The sequence below is a fragment of the Struthio camelus genome, chromosome W, assembly GCF_040807025.1.
Source record: "Struthio camelus isolate bStrCam1 chromosome W, bStrCam1.hap1, whole genome shotgun sequence".
Classification (NCBI taxonomy): domain Eukaryota; kingdom Metazoa; phylum Chordata; class Aves; order Struthioniformes; family Struthionidae; genus Struthio; species Struthio camelus.
In genome coordinates, this window is record NC_090981.1 from 54,977,553 (window position 1) to 54,998,161 (window position 20,609).

Here is a 20,609-nt window from a genome sequence, read left to right on the forward strand (position 1 = left end):
TCTAATTTAGAGCTGCATTCACACAAGTGTTTGACTGATTATGTAACTAGAATTGAGTCATTGCAATTATTAATTTATTTTTGGCAACCACTCCAATCAAAGACCAACGTCTTACCGTGCTGAGCACTGCTCACATACAGAGTCCCCACCCAAAAAAGTTTGAACGCGAATCCAAACAAGCATGGAACCCAGGCATGATGGTCCCTTTGGCGTATGACAGTCTGTAATGATTAAGCCTAGATTACCTGGTCCTGCTACTGGGGGTTCAGGTTTGTGAGATTTCAGGGGATCTAGTCTATCCTTTTCCAGCTGCTTCCTGGTGCTTCGTTGTCGTGGTTCACGGAACATTGGAAGTGCATGGGCTGAAGAGAAAAGTCACAGTTCGGAGAAAAAGAAGTGTTAGAAATTCCATTAGCTTTTTAAAGTTTTAATTCCAAGGGCTAAGACTGCAATTTGTTCGTAGGAAAGGTGGCAGAAGCAGCCTCCAATTCTTCTGTATCCAAGCAGTGGTTTACTGACGTATATTTCACAGAACTTCTTCCTGATGAATTTTTAAAAGATGAAAGCAGCCAGATTTTTAGTGTTCCTTCAGGTAGCAGTCTTTCATCTGTAATACTGTTTGGATAGTTTACTCATATTTAACTTATTCCTCTGCTATTCAGTTCTCAGCTTTACCACTGTGACCAACTGGTTGCTCTTCTCTGAACTTTCCATCTTTCTACAGTTTTCTAATATTCTGTTCTAACAGTGTCACAAAACCCTAGATGCAGTCTTGGATCTGAGCTAGAGAGAGGAGGAGTCCCCTCTATGATCCAAGACATGATGTTTCTTCATATAAAGTCGCAATCATGTATTTTTTTAATTATGAGATTTACTGAGGCTGGAAGAATGTCTGTGACAGAAATAGAATTTGTCTAAGTTACCAGGATTTAACACTCCTATTTCCTCATAAAACTGCTACAGTATCTTCAATCACAGTAATTTATCTGTGTGTTGTTTCAACACGCACCCCTGCCACCCCAGACAAAGAGACACTTTTGTCAGCCATGCAGAAACACCGTGTTCAGGGATATAGTTTTCTTAGGGAGAGGTTTAGCCCTCGCACACATGTGTGCTGATTGCTGCTATTTCCCAAAATGTGGAAAACTCTGTTAGAGGAAAAATCCCAACAAATACAAAACCCCAAAAGCACCATAATCTCAAGTGTAGAGGGACTGGCTCCCTACTGAATAAAAAAGGACCAGATATTTACGGATCTACTGGCTTGATTTTCCAGTTATTACTGGAAGCCTACTCAATTTATTAGACCAAGCAAATTCATAGCCACATGACGCATAAGTAGATCCTTAGGAATAAATGTTCAGATTTTATTTTTGCAGATTTCATGAAGTATGAAATGCCTGGGACAATTTGCTGGCAAGCACTAAGCTTGATCAGTTTGCATAGAGCATCTGAGGTGACTAATGCACAGATCCAAGTTTTTGCCATATGTGGAGTCAAGGTTGTCCAAGGGAAACCCAAGCTGAGTACTCCTGTGTTTTAAAAGTAATACCTAATCCCTCAAGTGGCATTCCTGCATTTTAAGCAGCTACTATAGGCAATTCTGACAGCAGACTAAAAAAGTAAAAAAAGCAAAAAAAGTCAAAAAGAAATCCAAAAAAAGTTAAGGAAAAAAAAGTCAAGGAAAAAAAAAAAGGTTGGTTCACTTGGGAAAGGACTTCTGAGATATTCCGTTCTGTCCAGTTCTATCTGCAAGCTTAAAAGGAAGAAATGCAACCTCTGAAAAGTTTCCAGAATAAGCAACAAACTGAAAAAATCGTAAAGCAAATCCTTACAAGTACTTCACTACAAGCTCTCAAACAATTTTGCTGCATTACTTTATATGGAAGGATCTTTATTTAGTTTAAAAATGATGTGGAAAGTATAATTAAATGGTCAAAATTCAATGACAAAGTTCCTAAACTTTGCAAAAATTGGACCTAAATCTAAATTTGCGTACCTTTGAATGGCATTTATAAACACCTTTGGATGCACTTGGATACACAAGTTCCATTGGGTTTTAAGTAGAAAGTTTTTTTTAAAAATCACAAAAACTCTTTACAGTGTAAACATTAACAACAGCATACACAAAGTATTTAGATAATAGGCTGTGTGATGATAGAGTCGGGGCTGTAGTAAGGATGGGGTGAGAAGGGCACCCAGAAGAGACAAGTATTTCTGATCTTTGTCAGCTGCTACTTTACCCACTGCTACCCAGGAATGGGAACTGCACATCTGCAGCAGCAGGATAAGTAGGAGACAGCTGTAGCTGGAAAGTACCTGAGATGGGAGCCCAGAACCAAAGTGCCTTCATACAGGCTTGGCTACTAAGATTACCCAGACTTTCTGATTCTAAACCTTGTCTTTGTTTATTATGCTGCCAAACAATTTGTATGTTCAATAAAAATGAAATGTTATTTCCAAGAACAAGACTACTGGAAAACAGGACTGGATCCAGATGCTGTGGAACTGGGAGAAGAGGAAGAAAAGGAAGAGGACAGCACAACCCTGTCACTGCTCTCAGTCCCCATCAGGTAGGACGGCACAGGGCAGGGCTAATCGGGAGGGATGGATCTCAGCTGAGCCCATCACCCCCTTGTTAAGTTTGCCCTAGGGAAAAGCCAGGTCACTAAACATTTATGGTACGATAACAATTTCTTATTTATCAGCAAGTCTTAATAAGGAACATGAGGGTGTACACAAGAACAACCCTGATGCTGGGGTTTAACTATTTAAAAGCTATTTAAAACTATTTAAAAACAAGTTCTAAATTTCGAAAAATCACTTGGAATTTGTTCAAGATCTATTCCTAATGTTTTTGATTTTGCCACTCATACTGTAATGTTCCCAAGTGACAAAAAGCTTCCTAGACCTGCCTATACTCTCTCATTTTAATTCTGTAAAACTGAGGATTTGAGAGAAAAAAAAAAGATATCTTGTGCTTTTTTTTTTTTTTTTTTTTTTTACTTTATCTAGCTTTTTTCTTCCCTTCTTCTTTAACAAAACATATAAAAGAACATCCCAACTTTCTGAATGCAAACAGCTGTCCTTTCAGGCTTCTGCTGCGTGAAACTTGCACCAGAATCTAGGAAACAATAATGATTAACAACTTTACAGGACACACTGAATAATACTATATGAAACACTAACATCTCACAGCAATGCTCAATACTTAATGAATGGCTGCAACTTTTTAGAGGGGAGAATATAAACTAAATGTTCTGCAAAAGATATGAAACCTGAGAAAGAGCTACGGGTCCTTTTAAAGATATGTTTGAGTTACTTACGTGTTATAATGTAATCCTGTGTAAGAGTCTCTGCTTGTCTCTCTTTTCGTTTTGTTTTGACCACACATAATTTTGCTCCCCTAAGAGGAAACATACAGCAGTTTAGTTGGTCTTTTTATAACAGAAATAGAAACCACTTTTTATTCAAGACAAATATTCTCAATAAGGTTATATAGCACATTAAACATTCGTGAACGTATGTATCTTTGCATGTCCATGCACATGTGAAAGAGGGTAAAGAGAGTAGTATATCTGTTATGCTGCAGCTTTTTATGACTTGTGGAAATAAGGACGGAAGTTTCATTTCACACTTTGTTTGTCCCCAGTACATCTAGTGCTCACATAGAAAATGCTCCTCTCCAAATGGGGACAATGATTTCCTCCTACCACCCCTCCTCAGCAGCAGGGGTGGTAGTTACCTAATCCAAAGCACCTGTAACACAGCACTGGGGAAGCTTGCATAAACCTAGGTGGCGCTAAGACTGATGTAAACTACTGGTATTATTCCTCCTTACTATAAGTACCAGAAAACTGAGTACCAAACTGAGCTAGGGCTCTCGCGATCTGTGTTAGGGACTCAGGGCTGCACTCACTTTGCACTACGCGTCTGCTTCATACGTAACCACACTAAGGCAGCTCTGCACTGTTAGCATCTTTGAGTATGGGAGGAAGATTTTACCTTGACATCTCCAAATTGACAAAGAAAAGAGAAACTAAACTTATTTCTGACTGTTTTATGAATTAAAGCTTATCTCCACATATTCAAGTGTCTAGGTCACAGTAAACATCCAGAAACTGAATTGTAACACAGTATGTTTTTGGATGCCAGTGAAATAAAGACAAGGGATATAAGGAAAGAATATCTTATTCATGCCACTCAGTATATCGACTCTTAAGTTTCCTCCTTGCTGATAGGAGGGAAGCATGCCCCAGGTCTCCACCTAATCCATGTGGTAAAAGGAAGGTAACTTCAAAAGAAGAACTTATAAACTAGTTAAGTCTTTTTCCTTCTAGGTTGATAGCTGCCTCCTGATGAACGACCACTTTTCCATTAGATGTACAGGAAAAACACACAGGTGACGGGGGTGGGGGGCAGGTAGAGAACCAAGCAGAAAGACAAGAGTGTGCTTTCTTGTATTGCCCCCCTCAAATGTGGTCTTCAAGCGTAATTTCAGAGTCACTGAAGTTTAAGGTAATGTTTCTAAACAAGATATTTACTTCAGAAAAAAAAGAAAATATAAAAATCATAAAATAGGATTACATTAAATAAATATATTTCAATAACATCATTTCATGCAGTCCTCCACAGCCAAAATGAAAGGTTGGTTATTCTTACTCCAGATTTTGTGCAATTCATTAAAGTGTGTGCAAATCCTGGTAGAACTGCCAGTATACAGCACCACAAACAACTCCGAGGAAAATGCAATGCTTTTCAAAAAAGTTTTTTTTTTCTTTTTACAGTAACTACATAGGTAAAACTGCAAAACACCAATTCTAAATCAATTTTCCCCATTTCTTACAACCAGAAAATCACAGAATCAGTCTAAGATTGAGAAAAAATAATGTTCTTGATCGTTAATCACTAAAATTACCTCTGGCTTTTGATAGGATCATAGTATACTTTTGCCAATCCATTTGCTGTGCCAACCATGATCTGGTTCAGCTTGGGATGCCAAAGGCAACGCACAACACTCTGAAACAAAGCAAAATATTGATAGCTGGTCATTCATCTAATCTTAGAATTAACATTCATATTGTCAGAGAACAGCTCAAAGTCACAATGTACAAGGAATAAGCTTGAACATGTGACTGAATATGTGAATATACAAATGAATAGAAGTTCCTCTCCTAAGCAGAACACAATCTAAAAGGAGTGACAACACATGGACATAGGTAGATAAGGAAGTAAAAATGGGTGGTAGTGTGATCACCAGTGATCTTCTCAGGCTAACTGTTCATTATACCCATGAAGATCCTGGAAAACAGAAAGTTAAAGGCACATTTGAAAGAGAACAATGAGATGCTTCAGATTCAGCAATGCAGGCCCTCATGACTTTTTCATTTTCCTTTTTAAACTCTTAATTATTCCACCCTGTTTCTTACTTTAACTACTTTTCCCTTCCTCTCAAACTAAAACTTTCATCCAGAGCTGACCTTTCACTCAGTGCCTGAAGAAACGAAGAGCAGTTGATCTCCATTCCTGGTTCTTTCATCCCTAGAATGCCCTGAAGAACTTAGTATTTGAAACCAATGTCTCACAGCTCTGTCACCCTTCTAGTCAGCATGGAAACTGGTTTTCAGACATTAAGAGCATTGTTCTGTTACACACATAGCATGGTCTTCTGTATGACTGATGGCTGTGCTCAATCTGAATCACCAAAGCAAAACAGAAACTCTGTAAGACTATCAAGGAATCTGACTCAAAAGAGTCAAAGGAGTCAGCATAATTTGCCATGCAGGATAAAACATCTTAATATGAAAAACATACCTGCATTTGACTAACGGGACAAAAAAAAAAAAAACTCTACTCTTGAGAGGTAGTGTAAAGGAATACTCTCCAAGACTAAAGACTGAGGTCTTGACAGTGTTTGTGTTAACTTTGTAATAAATGTACTGAGAGCTAGCAGGATGCATCTTCATGTTATTATTTCACTGAATAATGCCCAATCATTTTTCCAGCCTTTTTTCCCCAAGCTCACCACTTCTCCTTTTTCAAAAAAAAAAAAAAAAGGTACAGAATCCTTTCAAAGTGAATTAATAATTCAATATTCAACCACTTCCACCCATCTGTCAAGAAAGTATCTATATCTATATTTTCATAATATAGCACATAAAAGTCACAAAATGGAAGCCACTAATGTCTCAACAAGAGAAATACAATAATGTCAAAATATAATTAAGTGTGCAAGTGAAATATAGCCATATAACTCGGGAGATGAGAACCATGTGATCTAGAAGTGAATGGTTCTTTATCAGTTTTGTTGACTGCTGAATCACTTTTCCCACTTCATTTTCCTTCCTCTCTCTGGTTTGATCCATGTTCTTTTTTTTTCAATGTTACGAGGCATTGAGAATTAAAACTACGATTCTGAAACCCATTCAGCCACCACAAATTAGACACTCATCTACAAGATGAACAGTACTTTTCTCTGAGCTGTTTATCTGCTTCGTGTTCTTGCTAAAAAAAAAGAGACAGAGAGAGAGAGACAGAGAGAGAGAGACAGAGAGAGAGAGAGACAGAGAGAGAGAGAGACAGAGAGAGAGAGAGACAGAGAGAGAGAGAGACAGAGAGAGAGAGAGACAGAGAGAGAGAGAGACAGAGAGAGAGAGAGACAGAGAGAGAGAGAGACAGAGAGAGAGAGAGAGAGAGAGACAGAGAGAGAGACAGAGAGAGACAGAGAGAGAGAGACAGAGAGAGAGAGACAGAGAGAGAGAGACAGAGAGAGAGAGAGAGAGACAGAGAGAGAGAGAGAGACAGAGAGAGAGAGAGAGACAGAGACAGAGAGAGAGACAGAGACAGACAGACAGAGAGAGACAGACAGAGAGAGACAGACAGACAGACAGACAGAGAGAGAGAGACAGACAGACAGAGAGAGAGACAGACAGACAGAGAGAGAGACAGACAGACAGAGAGAGAGACAGACAGACAGAGAGAGAGACAGACAGACAGAGAGAGAGACAGACAGACAGAGAGACAGACAGACAGAGAGAGAGACAGACAGACAGAGAGAGAGACAGACAGACAGAGAGAGAGACAGACAGACAGAGAGAGAGACAGACAGACAGAGAGAGAGACAGACAGACAGAGAGAGAGACAGACAGACAGAGAGAGAGACAGACAGACAGAGAGAGAGACAGACAGACAGAGAGAGAGACAGACAGACAGAGAGAGAGACAGACAGACAGAGGAGCTGATGAGCTTACAAGAATCAGTGGATAAATCTTTGTAAGCTATATTCATAAAGCATCATGCCCACTACATACATATGCACACAACAGCATGCCTTTCCATTTACTCACAGGTATAAATAAACATGATTTACTTATTTTGAGACAACTAAAGGACAATGATCTTTTCAGAGACAACTAGGAAGTACAAAGTGAAATTCTTGTAATTCATTATCTCCATAGTCCCTGCTACATGTTCCCAAAATAATCAATACAGGGTTATTAATAAGTTATTTGGTTTAAATAAAGATTCCTACACACTGTTATGTAATGCTATTACTCGAACGCTATGGTAATTCTAAAACATATAAAGCTAATAACAAATATCGAAGGTCAAAGGTGGGTGGCCTTTTCTTTTATTAATATTTATTGCATGTGTTTAGCCAGCCTTTTTAAACTTCATAGTTAATGTGGTTCTCCACTTTCTACTGTCAAGTAAATGTATTTTATAGCATGGTACTGGATACCAGCCAACAAAAACAAAGCCTGAGACAGCGTGGCTCAGCGCTGATGGAGATTGCTACGTTTTTAACTTGTCAAACATGCACAGCACACTTAAAACCACCATGGCACGTGCTCCAGAGTAGGCAGAAGAAACTGCCATAAAACGCAGCATAAAATGTCCCCAGAATATAATTTGTTAAAAACTAAACAAATACAAGGTCTGAATATGCAAGTAATTAATTTTATTAAGCCACTGGCATATAAACCTACTTTATAAGAAATAATAAAAACTACTTAGACAGATTTTCAGACTGTTTTAGACTTGGACCTTAGACTTCAGACCTTAAAAAAGAGAAAAATACTGAAATCCTAAACTAAATCCTGAAAATCAGTCAGATAATCCCCCCAAAAGTAAACATTTTAAACAACTATACAGCAGAGGGATCACTGTAGACTAGGTCTTACATACTGGGAGTGAGGTGGGGGAGGGGGGATCTTTATCATGCAAAAAATAATTAACTCCCAAACACAGCATCTCTGCTCCAATAACACTAACTTCCCTACGATTTACACTTAAAATAAATCAGGTAGATATCTTTATCGTTAGAAATGCAAACCAACAAAATTCTGGTCACAGAATGTCCTGCCCCCCAGCTCTCCAGGGGAACAGAGTGTTCACGGCAGGAATAGAAGTGTTCCCCCAGCCTGACCTACCCATGCACATAGACAGATACTTGCCCACTGATACAAGATTTTACAGAATCACAGAACGGCTGAGGTTGAAAGACACCTCTGGAGGTATCTAGTCCAACCCCCTGCTCAAAGCAGGGTCAACTACAGCAGGTTGCTCAGGACATTGTCCAGTCTGGTTCTGAATATCCATCTCCAAGGAAGGGGACTCCACAACCTCTCTGGGTATCCAATGTTTGACCACCCTCACTGTAAAGAAAGGTGTTTCGGTTTTTTTATGTTTAAATAGAATTTCCTGTATTTCAATTTGTGCTTATTGCCTCTTGTCCTGTCACTGGACACCACTGAGAACAGTCTGGCTCTACCTTCTTTACTGCCTCTCATCAGATATTTATAAACATTGATAAGATCCTCCCAGAGCTTTCTCTTTTCCAGGCTAACAGCCCCAGCTCTCTTAGCCTCTCCTCGTATGTCAGATGCTCCAGTTCCTTAATCGTTTCAGTGGCCCTTTGCTGGACTTGCTCCAGTATGTCCATGCCTCTCTTGTACTGAGGAGCCCAGAACTGGGCCCAGCACTCCTGAGTAGAAGGGAATAATCGCCTCCCTTGACCTTCTGGCAATGCTCTTTTTTCCGATATAAATACCTCTGGCTGCCACTTTCTGTTTCTCTGAGATGGAACCAGAATTTGCCATAAATCCTCATTCCAAAATCCACAATCATTTTTTTTTTAATAACTAGTTTCATTTTAAGATTGGGTCTTGCAGTGGAAGCCAGAACGAACCACGCAGTACTTGAGTTTTAACTGCCTGAGACAAGAGTTCAGGCTGGAAGCAATAACCCCAGCAGTTAAAAGCAAACTACAGTCTCTCACTGTACTTACCAAGGTGATTTCATGCTTTATCAGAGAAGTAAAACATGAGGAGGGAATTAGCTTGACAGTGCTTTACGGAAACCTACCACAAAAGACTGGATTAACCATTAGCACCGGTTGTATGAAAATTCAAGGGATGCCAGCTTTAAGGCTCAGAAAATATGAACACTAGAGCAATAATGCAAAACCTCAATTAACTAATTTTAGATTCAAACATTCAACATAGAAAGACTTAAACAGTTTCTCGTAACAATTAAAGCTGAAATAAAGTGACGTTGATTCTGAAATCCATACAATTTCAGATCATCTCTCAGCTTAGCAAAAGGAAAATAATGTATTATAATAAATAAGAATGATAAAATGCAGAATTTATCATAACACAAACATCTTCAACACTTAAAAAAAAAAAAAAAAAAAAAAAAAAAGGAAATCCGATAACAGCTCAATGTATGGGACAGCACATCTTCAGAACATGACATCCTGGAAGCCTGTCACAACAATAATTTCATCTGTGGAACTGATTTGACCAGGAGAGATTTTTTTTGCTCAGCCTCGTGACAGTAAGATTACTCTATCTTAAAATACAGTACTTACAATTACAGCACTTAGTGGGAAATATTGGGAAAAGACGGGGAAAATGTTTTTGTGAAGGTAGGCAGGGAGAATGTTAAAAATGAAGAGAAACAGTTCAAGTTCACCTTCTTTAGTGTCACTACAAAGGAACGTAATACAGATTCAGTGCATGTTATTGACAGTTGGTCTTTGTCATGATTTTCAGGTAATAGATTATCTTGGAATACTGACCTTGAGTGAAATAAAACAAAAAAATTACACACTCTTAAAGACTTCTTTGCTGTAACGTAGATCAAAATGTTTATCTTCCTAATAAAATACAAACAGATTACTGATTGTTCCTGAAACTAGCTATACCTTTTCCTAAAGTAGTTACACCATTATTTTAAATAGAAAATATAAGTTACTAGACCAATACACACCTACTTTGTCTTAAAACGAAGCACTATACTCACTTCAGACTCCCGAATCTTTTAAAATTGACTCCAGTTTTACAAAATGTTATTGGCAATAACTTAGAAAAGCTTAAAAATATGTCATAAACTTCAACCAGAAAGCTCATAAATACAAAGAAAGATGACAGGCAAAGGTGATTACATCGTTTCTTCCTGAAGCGCACTTCCACGTGCGTTTCTTCAGTTCTGAGACATGTGCAGTCCCTGTTCGTGTGCAATTCTGGCATGATTCTTCAACAGCCCTTTGCATCACATAAGCAGATGTGCAGCAAACTGCACCATATAATTTTTCTGTTAGTTTTTTTTCCTACCAAAGTTAATTCTGTTATTTAGCTTGCTAGACAACCACACAAACAGCTGTGCTGATACTACGCACTTCACTGTGCTCTGACGGGATTAAACAGCAGCGCCTCTGAATGTAAAGCTGAAGCCTGAGTCAGACTTTTCTGCAACACAGAATGGGACACTTAACGCTGCTCTAGAAATATACTCCTGCATTTAATAGGCAAAGTGAAGAATAACTGAAACAGATTTCTCCACAAGCAAAAGCTAATTACCTCAACTGAAACTGTCCAGAACTCTTGGGCTAACACCCCTAGAGAAGTAAACAATGCAGAGAGGGCATTTTACAAGGTCAGCAAGAAAAGATTAAAATGATTTGTTGTATAGGAATGGAAAATTTACCCTTAAGATGAAACCATGAAGCTGGTAAGGTCATAAAACTACAAACTCTGATGTCAAGGATTGCAAGAATTCTACTGGATCTTTGGTTATAAGGATGATTCAAGATTGCAGCAGTGTAGGCAAAATTCAGCTCTCTGGCCCATGCTTCAGGTTAAAAAACTCAATTTTACAACAGGGAGAGAGCAGATCCAGGACATGAAAGAGCAGTCTTAGACAAGTCAGCGCAGGTTTCGGAGGAAGAAGGCTTTGAGAGGTTAATTAATTTCCCTCAGCAAGAAGGATCAGGAAGGGTTACAGAGTTTTCAGATGGGGAAAAGGGACAGACGGGGAGGGGGGTCTGTGGGTGTTGTGAGAAGCTTCCCAGGGGATGCAAATAGGGTCTCTCTCTCTCTTCTGCACCAGCCTATTCCCTCCTTGCAGACCATCCACCTTCTACTCTGCTCTCTTCTGGCACTACAGATCCCCCCACATCTGTCACAGTATCCTGTCCCCTGCTGCCTCCTCTGCTTGGCAGTTCCCTTCCACGTTCAGCAACACCATCCATCCTCTACCCTCGGCTGCTGGAAGAGACTGAGGTCTGCTCCTTACCCAGGGAGTGAAGACGCTCCTCTAGAGGTCAGGGCTTTCTGCTTGGAGCCACCCAAAGCAGCAGGGGAGGCACTCAGTGTAGACATCTCCTCTGTCCCTCGGGCAAACCTCTGACTGTGGGGTGCAAACAGCTGGCGGCAATAAGAGCTTACACTGTGGGAACAAGGTTCACTATGAGGGTCTATCAACATGGAAGGACAAGGTTTCAGGGGATGGCAAAGCCAAAGTTAATAGCCCATTCCCTCTTCTCCCCTTCTGCACAGTGCAGTCCCACCAGGCATGGAATTTGTCTGACCCGCGGGCAGCTGCTTCAGTGTGCTGAACTGGCAGAAAAGATTTCTTTTGTTTTGCTCTGCTTCTTAACTTTCTGAGGCAGTTTTTTGCTACTGGCTTTTCACTGAGGGACAGCAAAAGTCTGAGACAGAATATACAAGGGAACAAGTGAGAACGTACAGCCAAAGGAGGGGACGAGGACTGCCCCGTTCAGTAACCACAAGCTGCAAGATTGGCGCTCAGCTGCTTTAAGAAATCTCCTCCTAAAAACATCAACAGTAACTGATGCAGCACTACAGAGAATTAGCCATTTCAAAAGGCTCAAAGACTAGTAGAAACTATACATGCTTACAAGTATATAAAACAACATTTCTTGTATCTACAATACTGCAGTACATTATATAAAAAAACTAAAGCATTCATAGGGCTTTAAAGGTATGCTTCAACCTATATATTCCTAACACTTTTTTAAAAATGTATTTGTTCATTACAAGATTCTTGTAATATTTTTTACTTCCCTGAGGTATTTAATATCTACCTAAATTGCTTGCTGTAAGTAAAAATAAACTAAGAACCACCTAAATAAAGCATATCAAGGAAAAATCTGAGCAAATATAGCAGTTGCTCCTAGCTCCTACATATTACAAAATATGTGGAGCCTTCATACGAACTGTAATGTTTATGCCTGCAAATATTTTCTCACCACATTCCAGATCCCGAGCAATCACTTAATTTCATTAGTATCTTTGAATCTACCAAAATGTAAGGAGAGTACATATAAAGATGGCATCTTGAAAGTATTATTCATTTCTCTCTCTGTTCTGCCAGAGCGCTAAGGAAAATTAAAGGTTTCCCTCCATTACTGTCTTCTGTTATTCCTATTATCAACATTTTATCTGTCTGTGAGCTGAAGCTCAAAACATGTACAAAAAACATTCATTTCTTATTTTTTTACATTTGAGTTGAAAGCTTGACCAGGATCCAAGAGAAGGTAACTACTTTTACATGTATACAAACATCCAAGATAACAGTTAATCTTCTGTTATTAGCAAAATGTTATTATACACATACACACACATGGGGGGGTATGCATCTGCTAATCTAATGCAATGTGGAGGTCATAATTTGTTGCAAGACTGGCATGATATCAAGTTTCACCATTTTCTGAGAAATTCCAAGGACTGATATTTTTGGCATAAAGAGGAATCACCATACACTTCTGCGGCACTTAGCTCAATGGGGCTAACAGTCTTTCCTTGCTACTGCAAAACAAAAAGCAAATTAGATGGGGGTCATATTTTACAATGATGTTTTAATTTATTCTCCCTCCTTCAGGAGGTTTTCCTGCTTCTCAACTTAATCAGGCATTGTTTTCTTTGGAATCAATCTCTCCTCCCTAAAGACAGTTAGGTTTTAAGGTTAAATCCCATACATTTGTCTTTGAAAATGAACACTTCATATGAATGGTGCTTTCTGATAATATATGATAAAGTATCAGCTTTTCAAAGTTCACAAGTAAAGCTCCTCTTGCCACACAGGAAAGAGGAAGAAAAACATGCTTCCACATGAGTTATGCACTGTTGGAGGAAACCTTTTCAAATTTTATTTCTCTTCAGGTACGCCCTCTCATTCTTCACAGATAGTTCTCAGATAGACTCTCATCCTGCTAATACAGTTCCTTCAGAATTTCAGAACTGATTATTCAGACTGCAGCTATAAGATTTTTAAGCTGAGACGTTCACCAAATTCATGTCTGCCCCCATGGCTACTAGCTGTGCCCTGAAAGAAAACTGCTTGTTTAAAAAAAAAAAAACGTACAAACAAAATGTGCAAATACAGAAGATTCACACCTACAGAAAACTACTGTCAGAGTGTGGAAATCTCTACTGAAGGATGATTACATACAGCTGATTTTTGTACCATCCCCTGTGGCAAGCGTGCAGCCAACACTCTACTTGTAAATTGGAAAGAGCAAAAGTGATTTCCTTGGACGTTACTTGCCATGTGATGATAATTTACCACTAGAAAAAACATTGCTAATTACAGATCCATCCTGAAAATGGAAACAGAACATGCAAATCCTAGACTTTCACACATCTCTACTGTTCAAGCAAGACTGTACATTTTTTGATGTTTCCTTAACGTGATGTTTTTACTGATTTAAAAAAAGAGAAGTTTGTTCACATTTAGACAACGTTCTGCAATCTTAAGGCGAAGCTGCTGATATTTGGACAGTTATGTTTGCAAATCAGGTGTAATTGAGAGAGCTTACGCTTGACTCTCTCTCAGCTAGCACGGTCCTTTTATGCAGTGGGCATGCTTTTCTGCTGTGCTACTGTAAATTGCCTACAGCCATAAATCAATAGAAATGACTGTAAAAGAAACCCATTGTCTCCTACTTTGCTATTGGCAAGGTCAGAGCAAGACAGATAAAACGTTCCCCAAAGAAGGGAAGTGAAGATCTTAGGTGGGACTTAACTCACCAAACTTAAGATATCTACACCTCTAATCTTTAGAAGTCTGCTCTTAAAATGCCTATAACCACTTATCTCTCTTTATAATCAATGGGGAGAAGTAAGCATTTTTATAGTGGCTGTCATTTAACCTAGCTTAGATATCTATTTTATGTAAACATATCACAGTCTGGATATGTTTATTTCTCTCTGATGATTAGAAAGGGAGCCTAGGGTGACTGAATCAGTTGCAGACATCTCTATTTGGTCAGGTGAATCCCTGTAGCCTACAATGGCCAAAATAACTACAGAACAAAAACAGAAAACTAAATGGAGCAACACAATGAGGATCTATGTTACAGCATGTTGTGCTACTTACATAAAACTCTCCAGTTCCTCAGGGATAAAGGATTCTGGAGGCCAAATTAAATACTCCTAGTGCAGAAAGAATACATCACATACAAACTCTTAAAATTGTCCAACAAATCTTTAGAATCTTAGTTTTGAAAGATCAGGTCTAGCTCTGGAGGTGCCTAAAAATTGAAATAGGAACAAACAAACAAAGCTTTATGCTCTCCCTCACTTCTTCCCCCTTTTCTACCCTATAAAAACATAATTCAGCTTCAGAGCCTGTTCTGAATCTATGCAATAAAAAGTCACAGGAAGAGCTGCTGATCTAAAAAAATATTTTCAGTTAGGAAAAGAAAAACTTAAACAAACTCTCTCTCTTTCTTAAGTGGCAGCTTTGCTTCAGTGGCCATGACGGTATGTGATGGGCTCTGTTTGAACAGCCTGGTTCTGATTTGCTACACTTGGCTGCCCAGATAAGTGGGATGTCAGCAGGGAAGACACTCAAGGAGTGAAAGGACATGCTGACGGCGGTCAGGGACTCTGTAAGTACAGGTCACTACAGCAGTGGCCAAATGGAGCTTTTCTGACTGAACTGAATATTCATCTGTACTGTAATTTTTATAAATTCTGACATTCCTGAAAGAATCCTAGGCTGTCATAATCAGTGTAAGTATATGTGCAACTAGTTTACTTAGCATATCTATTTTGTCTTTGCTCCTATAATAAATTACATATTCATGGTGAGGAACTGTTTATGCAGGGCAGTATCTTTGAAACATGTATGAGTTTAAAACATAATTAAGCAATTCCTACAACTTAGGAAGCTTTACTGGCTTATTAACACTTTTATGAGACAATAATTCCTTTAAATTAACATTACAAGATAGCTTACAGCTAAATTAAACTATCTTTATATTTTAAAGGGGCAAGCAATTTCAAGCCCGTGCTGGAGTGAAGGATCAAACCTTGGTGTGCCTTCAAACCTTATCTTCTGTAGTTCTGGAACTTGTACAAAGAAAAGTCCTGCTGACTTTAGTGATGTGTCTTCCCAGAAATGAAGGGAGACATACAAAGTTAAATCAGCAAAACTATGCTTAAGTCAAAAGATTTCTATAGCCTTAAATAGAACATTAAAATGTCTGGATACTAACAGCTGAAGTCAGTTTCTCACTACCACGAAATCCTTCAACAATTGTTCCCCATCCCACGGATTTTGGCTACTTTTCACTTTTAAACAACCTCTACCATCAGGAAAAATATTATAGCAGCAGCTTTCAAACTTCTCCATTTTATAATGAAGGTATGATCCATTTGGAAACTTTTGATATGTACACTGCTGTACAGAGCACACAAATCTAGTTTTCCTTCAAAATCATGTTGAAGATTTCAGAGACAAAGATTGAAAACTCTGCTAGTGCTTATGAAACGCATCCCAGTAAGAATGCATACCGTATCACTACTTGTTAGAAAAAGAGAGGAGAAATGTCTCAGAATATACTAAAATCTCCTCGCACTGGGCTGCAGGAAAGGGCTGCAGGAAAGGCCTGCAAGTCTTCTAACTTAAAGGCAGCAGAGTGATTCCTGCCTGTCTTCAGGATCTGAAAGTTTTAAAAGGAAACAGTGTTATTTCCTTCCTCTCATTGCCTGATATTCAACAAAAGTCAAGAATAGGCCTAAGAAGATTTTAAACAAATGTTTCAGCGCACTTGCACCCAAATGTACAAGGACTTACTTACTCTGCGATGCTATGCAACTGAAATTTCAGGAAAAAATTCAAGAAACTATTCAGAAAATTAGTCTTCTATTCTGAAGCTAACGTCAATCTTATCTGCAGAAATACCACTACTTCTGCACAATAATCAAGGATCACTAAAAATTGACATGCACAGTGGAAAGTAAAATCAACCAATAAAGTTAGCATAGTAATGAAAGGCTTGTATATGGGCAGATTTCTTCTTCCTCCTTCTATAGTCACCTTGCTTTCTCTGCAGCTCATCTGCACGGCTAACACTGACTGTCTGCTCCCTTCCAAGAACAACTGGAGTTCTGCCTTAAGAAACACAGAAAGATAATGCTGCTCTGAGGCAACATTAATTCCCACTGCACACTCCGTAATCTCTTTTCGTTGGTGTCTCACCGCACAGCGGTGACCCAGAAGCCAGCGGCTTGGCTTGCTGTGCTGCTCTATCTGGGAAGGGCTGCTCTGCCTCCTGGCTGCACCCGCAGACCAGAGGAGGGAAAAAACGTAGACTGAACAGCTTTTAGAAAATTGCTGTATTTTTAACTAGCTTGCTCCTTCCCTTATGTAGTACATAGGCTTATCTATTATGCCAAAGTATAACGCATTAAACATCAAAATAAGATTAAGTAACAGATTAAGCCATTTTAAAGGTCTCAAAAGTTGAACAGCAAAGACTATCATTCCACCTTATTTCTTCTTTGGAGCAAAAAGACAGTTAACCTTTTTACACTGATACTATGTGTACTCTGATCCAGAAAGAAAAGTCTGCACTTACAGTAAAAATATGCTAATATTATATTAAAAATCTGCTTTAAGCCCCAATTGCAAAAATCTTCAGATTTGGGATTCCTTTGGCAGTCATCCAAGGAAAAGAGCCAACTATAATAAATATGGTGGGAGGTTAGGGAATATCTGGAGCGTAGTGACCTGCTATCATTAGATTTAAAATACTCATGAGAATACAGTAGTAAAGGAAGCAACAATAATGTTTTTCCCTTGTGAAGTGTGATTTAGAAAATGTGTGGAAACATTCAACGGAACAGGGACCTGAAATGGATAAGGTAAAATTTACAATTTTCTAGGTAGAAACCAGAAATATCCTAAAAAAACATTTTCAGAGACCAATAATTTAAAGTAGGATCTCAATATAAAATATACGGGTGGGAAGGCTGAATCACATATCTTTCAAGGTACAGTTATAAAATATACTGTTAGAGGTGAGTAGAGGCAAAGAACAGCACTTTTTGTTTATGTGATGAAGAGAAAAAGACACTTTTAGTCTAGGTGGCAAACTGTTCTCCTCGTGATCGCAAGGCAGGGCGTTTTCAAGCACCTGCTCTGTTAGAATTGCAGCCACATTTTCAACACAGCGTATAGCAAAACTAAGGCATACAACTCCCTCATGCAACCTCTGCTTGTTACAGTGAGGGAAGCTGCAGAGTTTACCTTTCTCTCACATGGCAAACCTCTAGCAACAACTCCCCTAAAACAAAGTAAGTGCTGCTGCAGGATATAAGAAGGGATGGACCACCGTTGCCATTTATGAAAGCAGAGAATAAAAAGTGACAAGTTACCTCATGACAAAAGAGAACATTTTGCTGTCATGCTAGGCATTTTGTATTTTAATTAGTACAAAAATTTAGCAGACCTTAAACACTGTATGAGCTTCCTTGCTGGAAAAATATGGAATCTCCTTTCAAACAAAAGAAATGGTTTAAAAAACAAAAGTAGCATGCCAATGCTACTTCCAGAAGTCAAAAGAATTCCTTTTTCCCCGTATGCAAAAGCTTTAAATCTTAGTGAAACAGGCCACAGTGGAAAAGTCCTTTACCATATTACTGCACCTTATAAATAGTAAATGCTATTGTTTGAGGTCAAGGAAAGAAATACTGCGATGCTATATCAACCGTGCATAAAGGATGCTAGAAGTTTCATATTCCATATTTCTTCTTTCCTCTTCATCTGCAAGTTAAAAAGAAGCTTTATTTATAGCTTGTCTCAGAAGACCTTCCTGAAACATCCCTTAGAGATATTTTCAAAAGTATTTGACAATTTAACTTTTGCTTATATTTGAGAAACTAAGAAAATACCAAAGAATTTTCTTAACAGAAATAAGTTTCCCAAAACAACCATAAATCAATGTTTTTGGATTGTTGCTTATCTACAAAAACCTGTGGGATATTTTAAAATCTTACACATTTCCTTTTCTAATGCACATAATCTCATCATCTGTTCTCATTTTTTAATTAAATTATTATTTACATTTTCATTTAAAAATAGCAATTTCTCTAAATTGCACAACTTTTTTTTAGAGCCCATCTTTGCCTGGCAATAACAGGGTATATTTCATCTCTTTTCCATATGGGGAAAATGACTGTTCCACTGCTGCCAAAATCCATCTTGTCTGTAATAAGGATAACTATTGGTTGGCCTATCTGACCCAGACAAAAGAGTGACAGACGTGAGAGAGATTCAAGTGGCTGTCCACAGCTATGTGCTATTAATCTGATAATCTAACATTGGGGGAAATGATGTGTACCCAACTCTGTTTCCCATACACTACGTATTTATAACTGCTTCCCATGAAGATCTCATACTTGCATAGCCAAGCCAAGAATTAGGAATAAATCCCCCTTGACGTGCATTTGACTACGAAACCTCCCTTCCTTCCAAAAAGAGTCCAGTTACAGACATCCCCAAAAATGAGACCTCAGCCCAAAAATGCTGCAGGTCTTCCTTTCCCCCACATTACCTGAAGAAGGCAAAGGGAAATGGCCTCTGAGTTTCCATGCACATGTTCTGTACTCCTCTTACAGCAGTTATAATTCCCAAGACCTGTTTAATAATATTCCTCATCCATGTAAACAGAGAGGAAAGATATTTTGCACTGAACTGGAAATCTTTCACATAGAATGAGCTACAAATGCTCAAATTGAGACAGTTTAATCTAATCATTTTCCTGTAGATATCGGGGGTGAGGGCAAAAGGACAGTTCTCGGATTATTGTGTCAAGATAGAAAGAGAGATAAAACAGCTTAAAAAAAAGTTGCACAAGCACAACAGGATGAAGTCTTGTTTTATAAAGCTCAGCTCTTGGTAATAAGAGAGGGACTCTGCACAGTTTAGCCTATGTAACTACAGCCACAGTGTAAAGCCCTCACCATTTTCAATGACACCTGTAGACACTGAGCCAGAGTCAGGCAGCAGCCCCGCACATATGACAGCAGCCTCCTGACCCGAGGGCAGAGGTTGGCGTTTCAGCCCCTGAGCTCTGGTTTCATCTGCAGTCAGTGAACAAAGCTGTCCTTATCCTGCAACATGGGTGTTTCACTCCTTGACAAAATCACGGAAGAAAAATCCACCGAGCACTACGAAATGCAAAAATCCCACAGCTGCATCAAGGTATCTTTAAGTCACAGATGACGGAGGCGGAAGAGTATAGTCAGAGAAGCATCACTGTGTGTTTGCCCAGTTCACATACTCTTCTGGAGGTACACTGCTCCTGGCCGGAGACAAAGCTCATGGCCTATACCAGTTCTTACATATATCTATCAGTATTTAGTTTTCTTCAAAAGGTATTACTATTCATGTGACAAGCTTGAGGTCTAGAGAAGTCCCAGAGCCTACATGCTGCGATGGCATACAAGAGTGGATATAATATTTTAGTCACAAGCTTAACCACAGACTGTGACTAAAAATAAAATACTAATACACAAAATGAAAAGCAAATTAATAGTCTATACCCAGCCACAACAGCAGAGACTAATCAGGCTGTTAGTCCATTAGTAAAACCACAAGGTTTCACTCCAGCAGCTTTGAAGCAGTAATGGGCTTTCCCATGAAAACTTGAAAGAAAAGGTGAAAAAAAGGTTTGCGTGGTATGATGGAAAGGAATGTCAGACACTGCTTGGTCAAACACTCCCATTAAGTATTTTCCCATTACCCTCTAGGTTCATTCACAGGCCAACTGCACTGGCTATTTACCAAGGAGGTTTAAGATAATGTTTACTGCTCTTTAGTGTTCTCCAATTTTCTAGGCTTACTGGAGTTTTCTTTAAAAAAAATCCTTGTGAACCCAAAGAAAATAAAAATAAAAATTGTACCACCTTCACAGTTTATGCTTTCCCTTCACAATAGAATTTGTGTTATTCCCATTATATACTTTGTACCACTAAGATGGAATATAATTACTTCCAAGAAGTCTTACTATT

At 38.7% G+C, this 20,609-nt stretch overlaps 1 protein-coding gene across 2 annotated transcripts in view; it reads right to left on the reverse strand.

Annotated features, from left to right (window-relative positions):
* The window catches only part of LOC104147827 (WD repeat-containing protein 70), a 146,991-nt gene that overhangs the window by 10,637 nt on the left and 115,745 nt on the right, over nt 1-20,609 (reverse strand). For both annotated transcript variants that reach the window (XM_068924694.1, XM_068924693.1), the window contains exons 14-16: nt 4,919-5,019; nt 3,327-3,406; nt 246-362 (exon numbers count right to left, since the gene is read on the reverse strand). In XM_068924694.1, the coding sequence (XP_068780795.1) occupies nt 246-362; nt 3,327-3,406; nt 4,919-5,019 (298 nt within the window). The remainder of the gene's footprint in view (nt 1-245; nt 363-3,326; nt 3,407-4,918; nt 5,020-20,609) is intronic.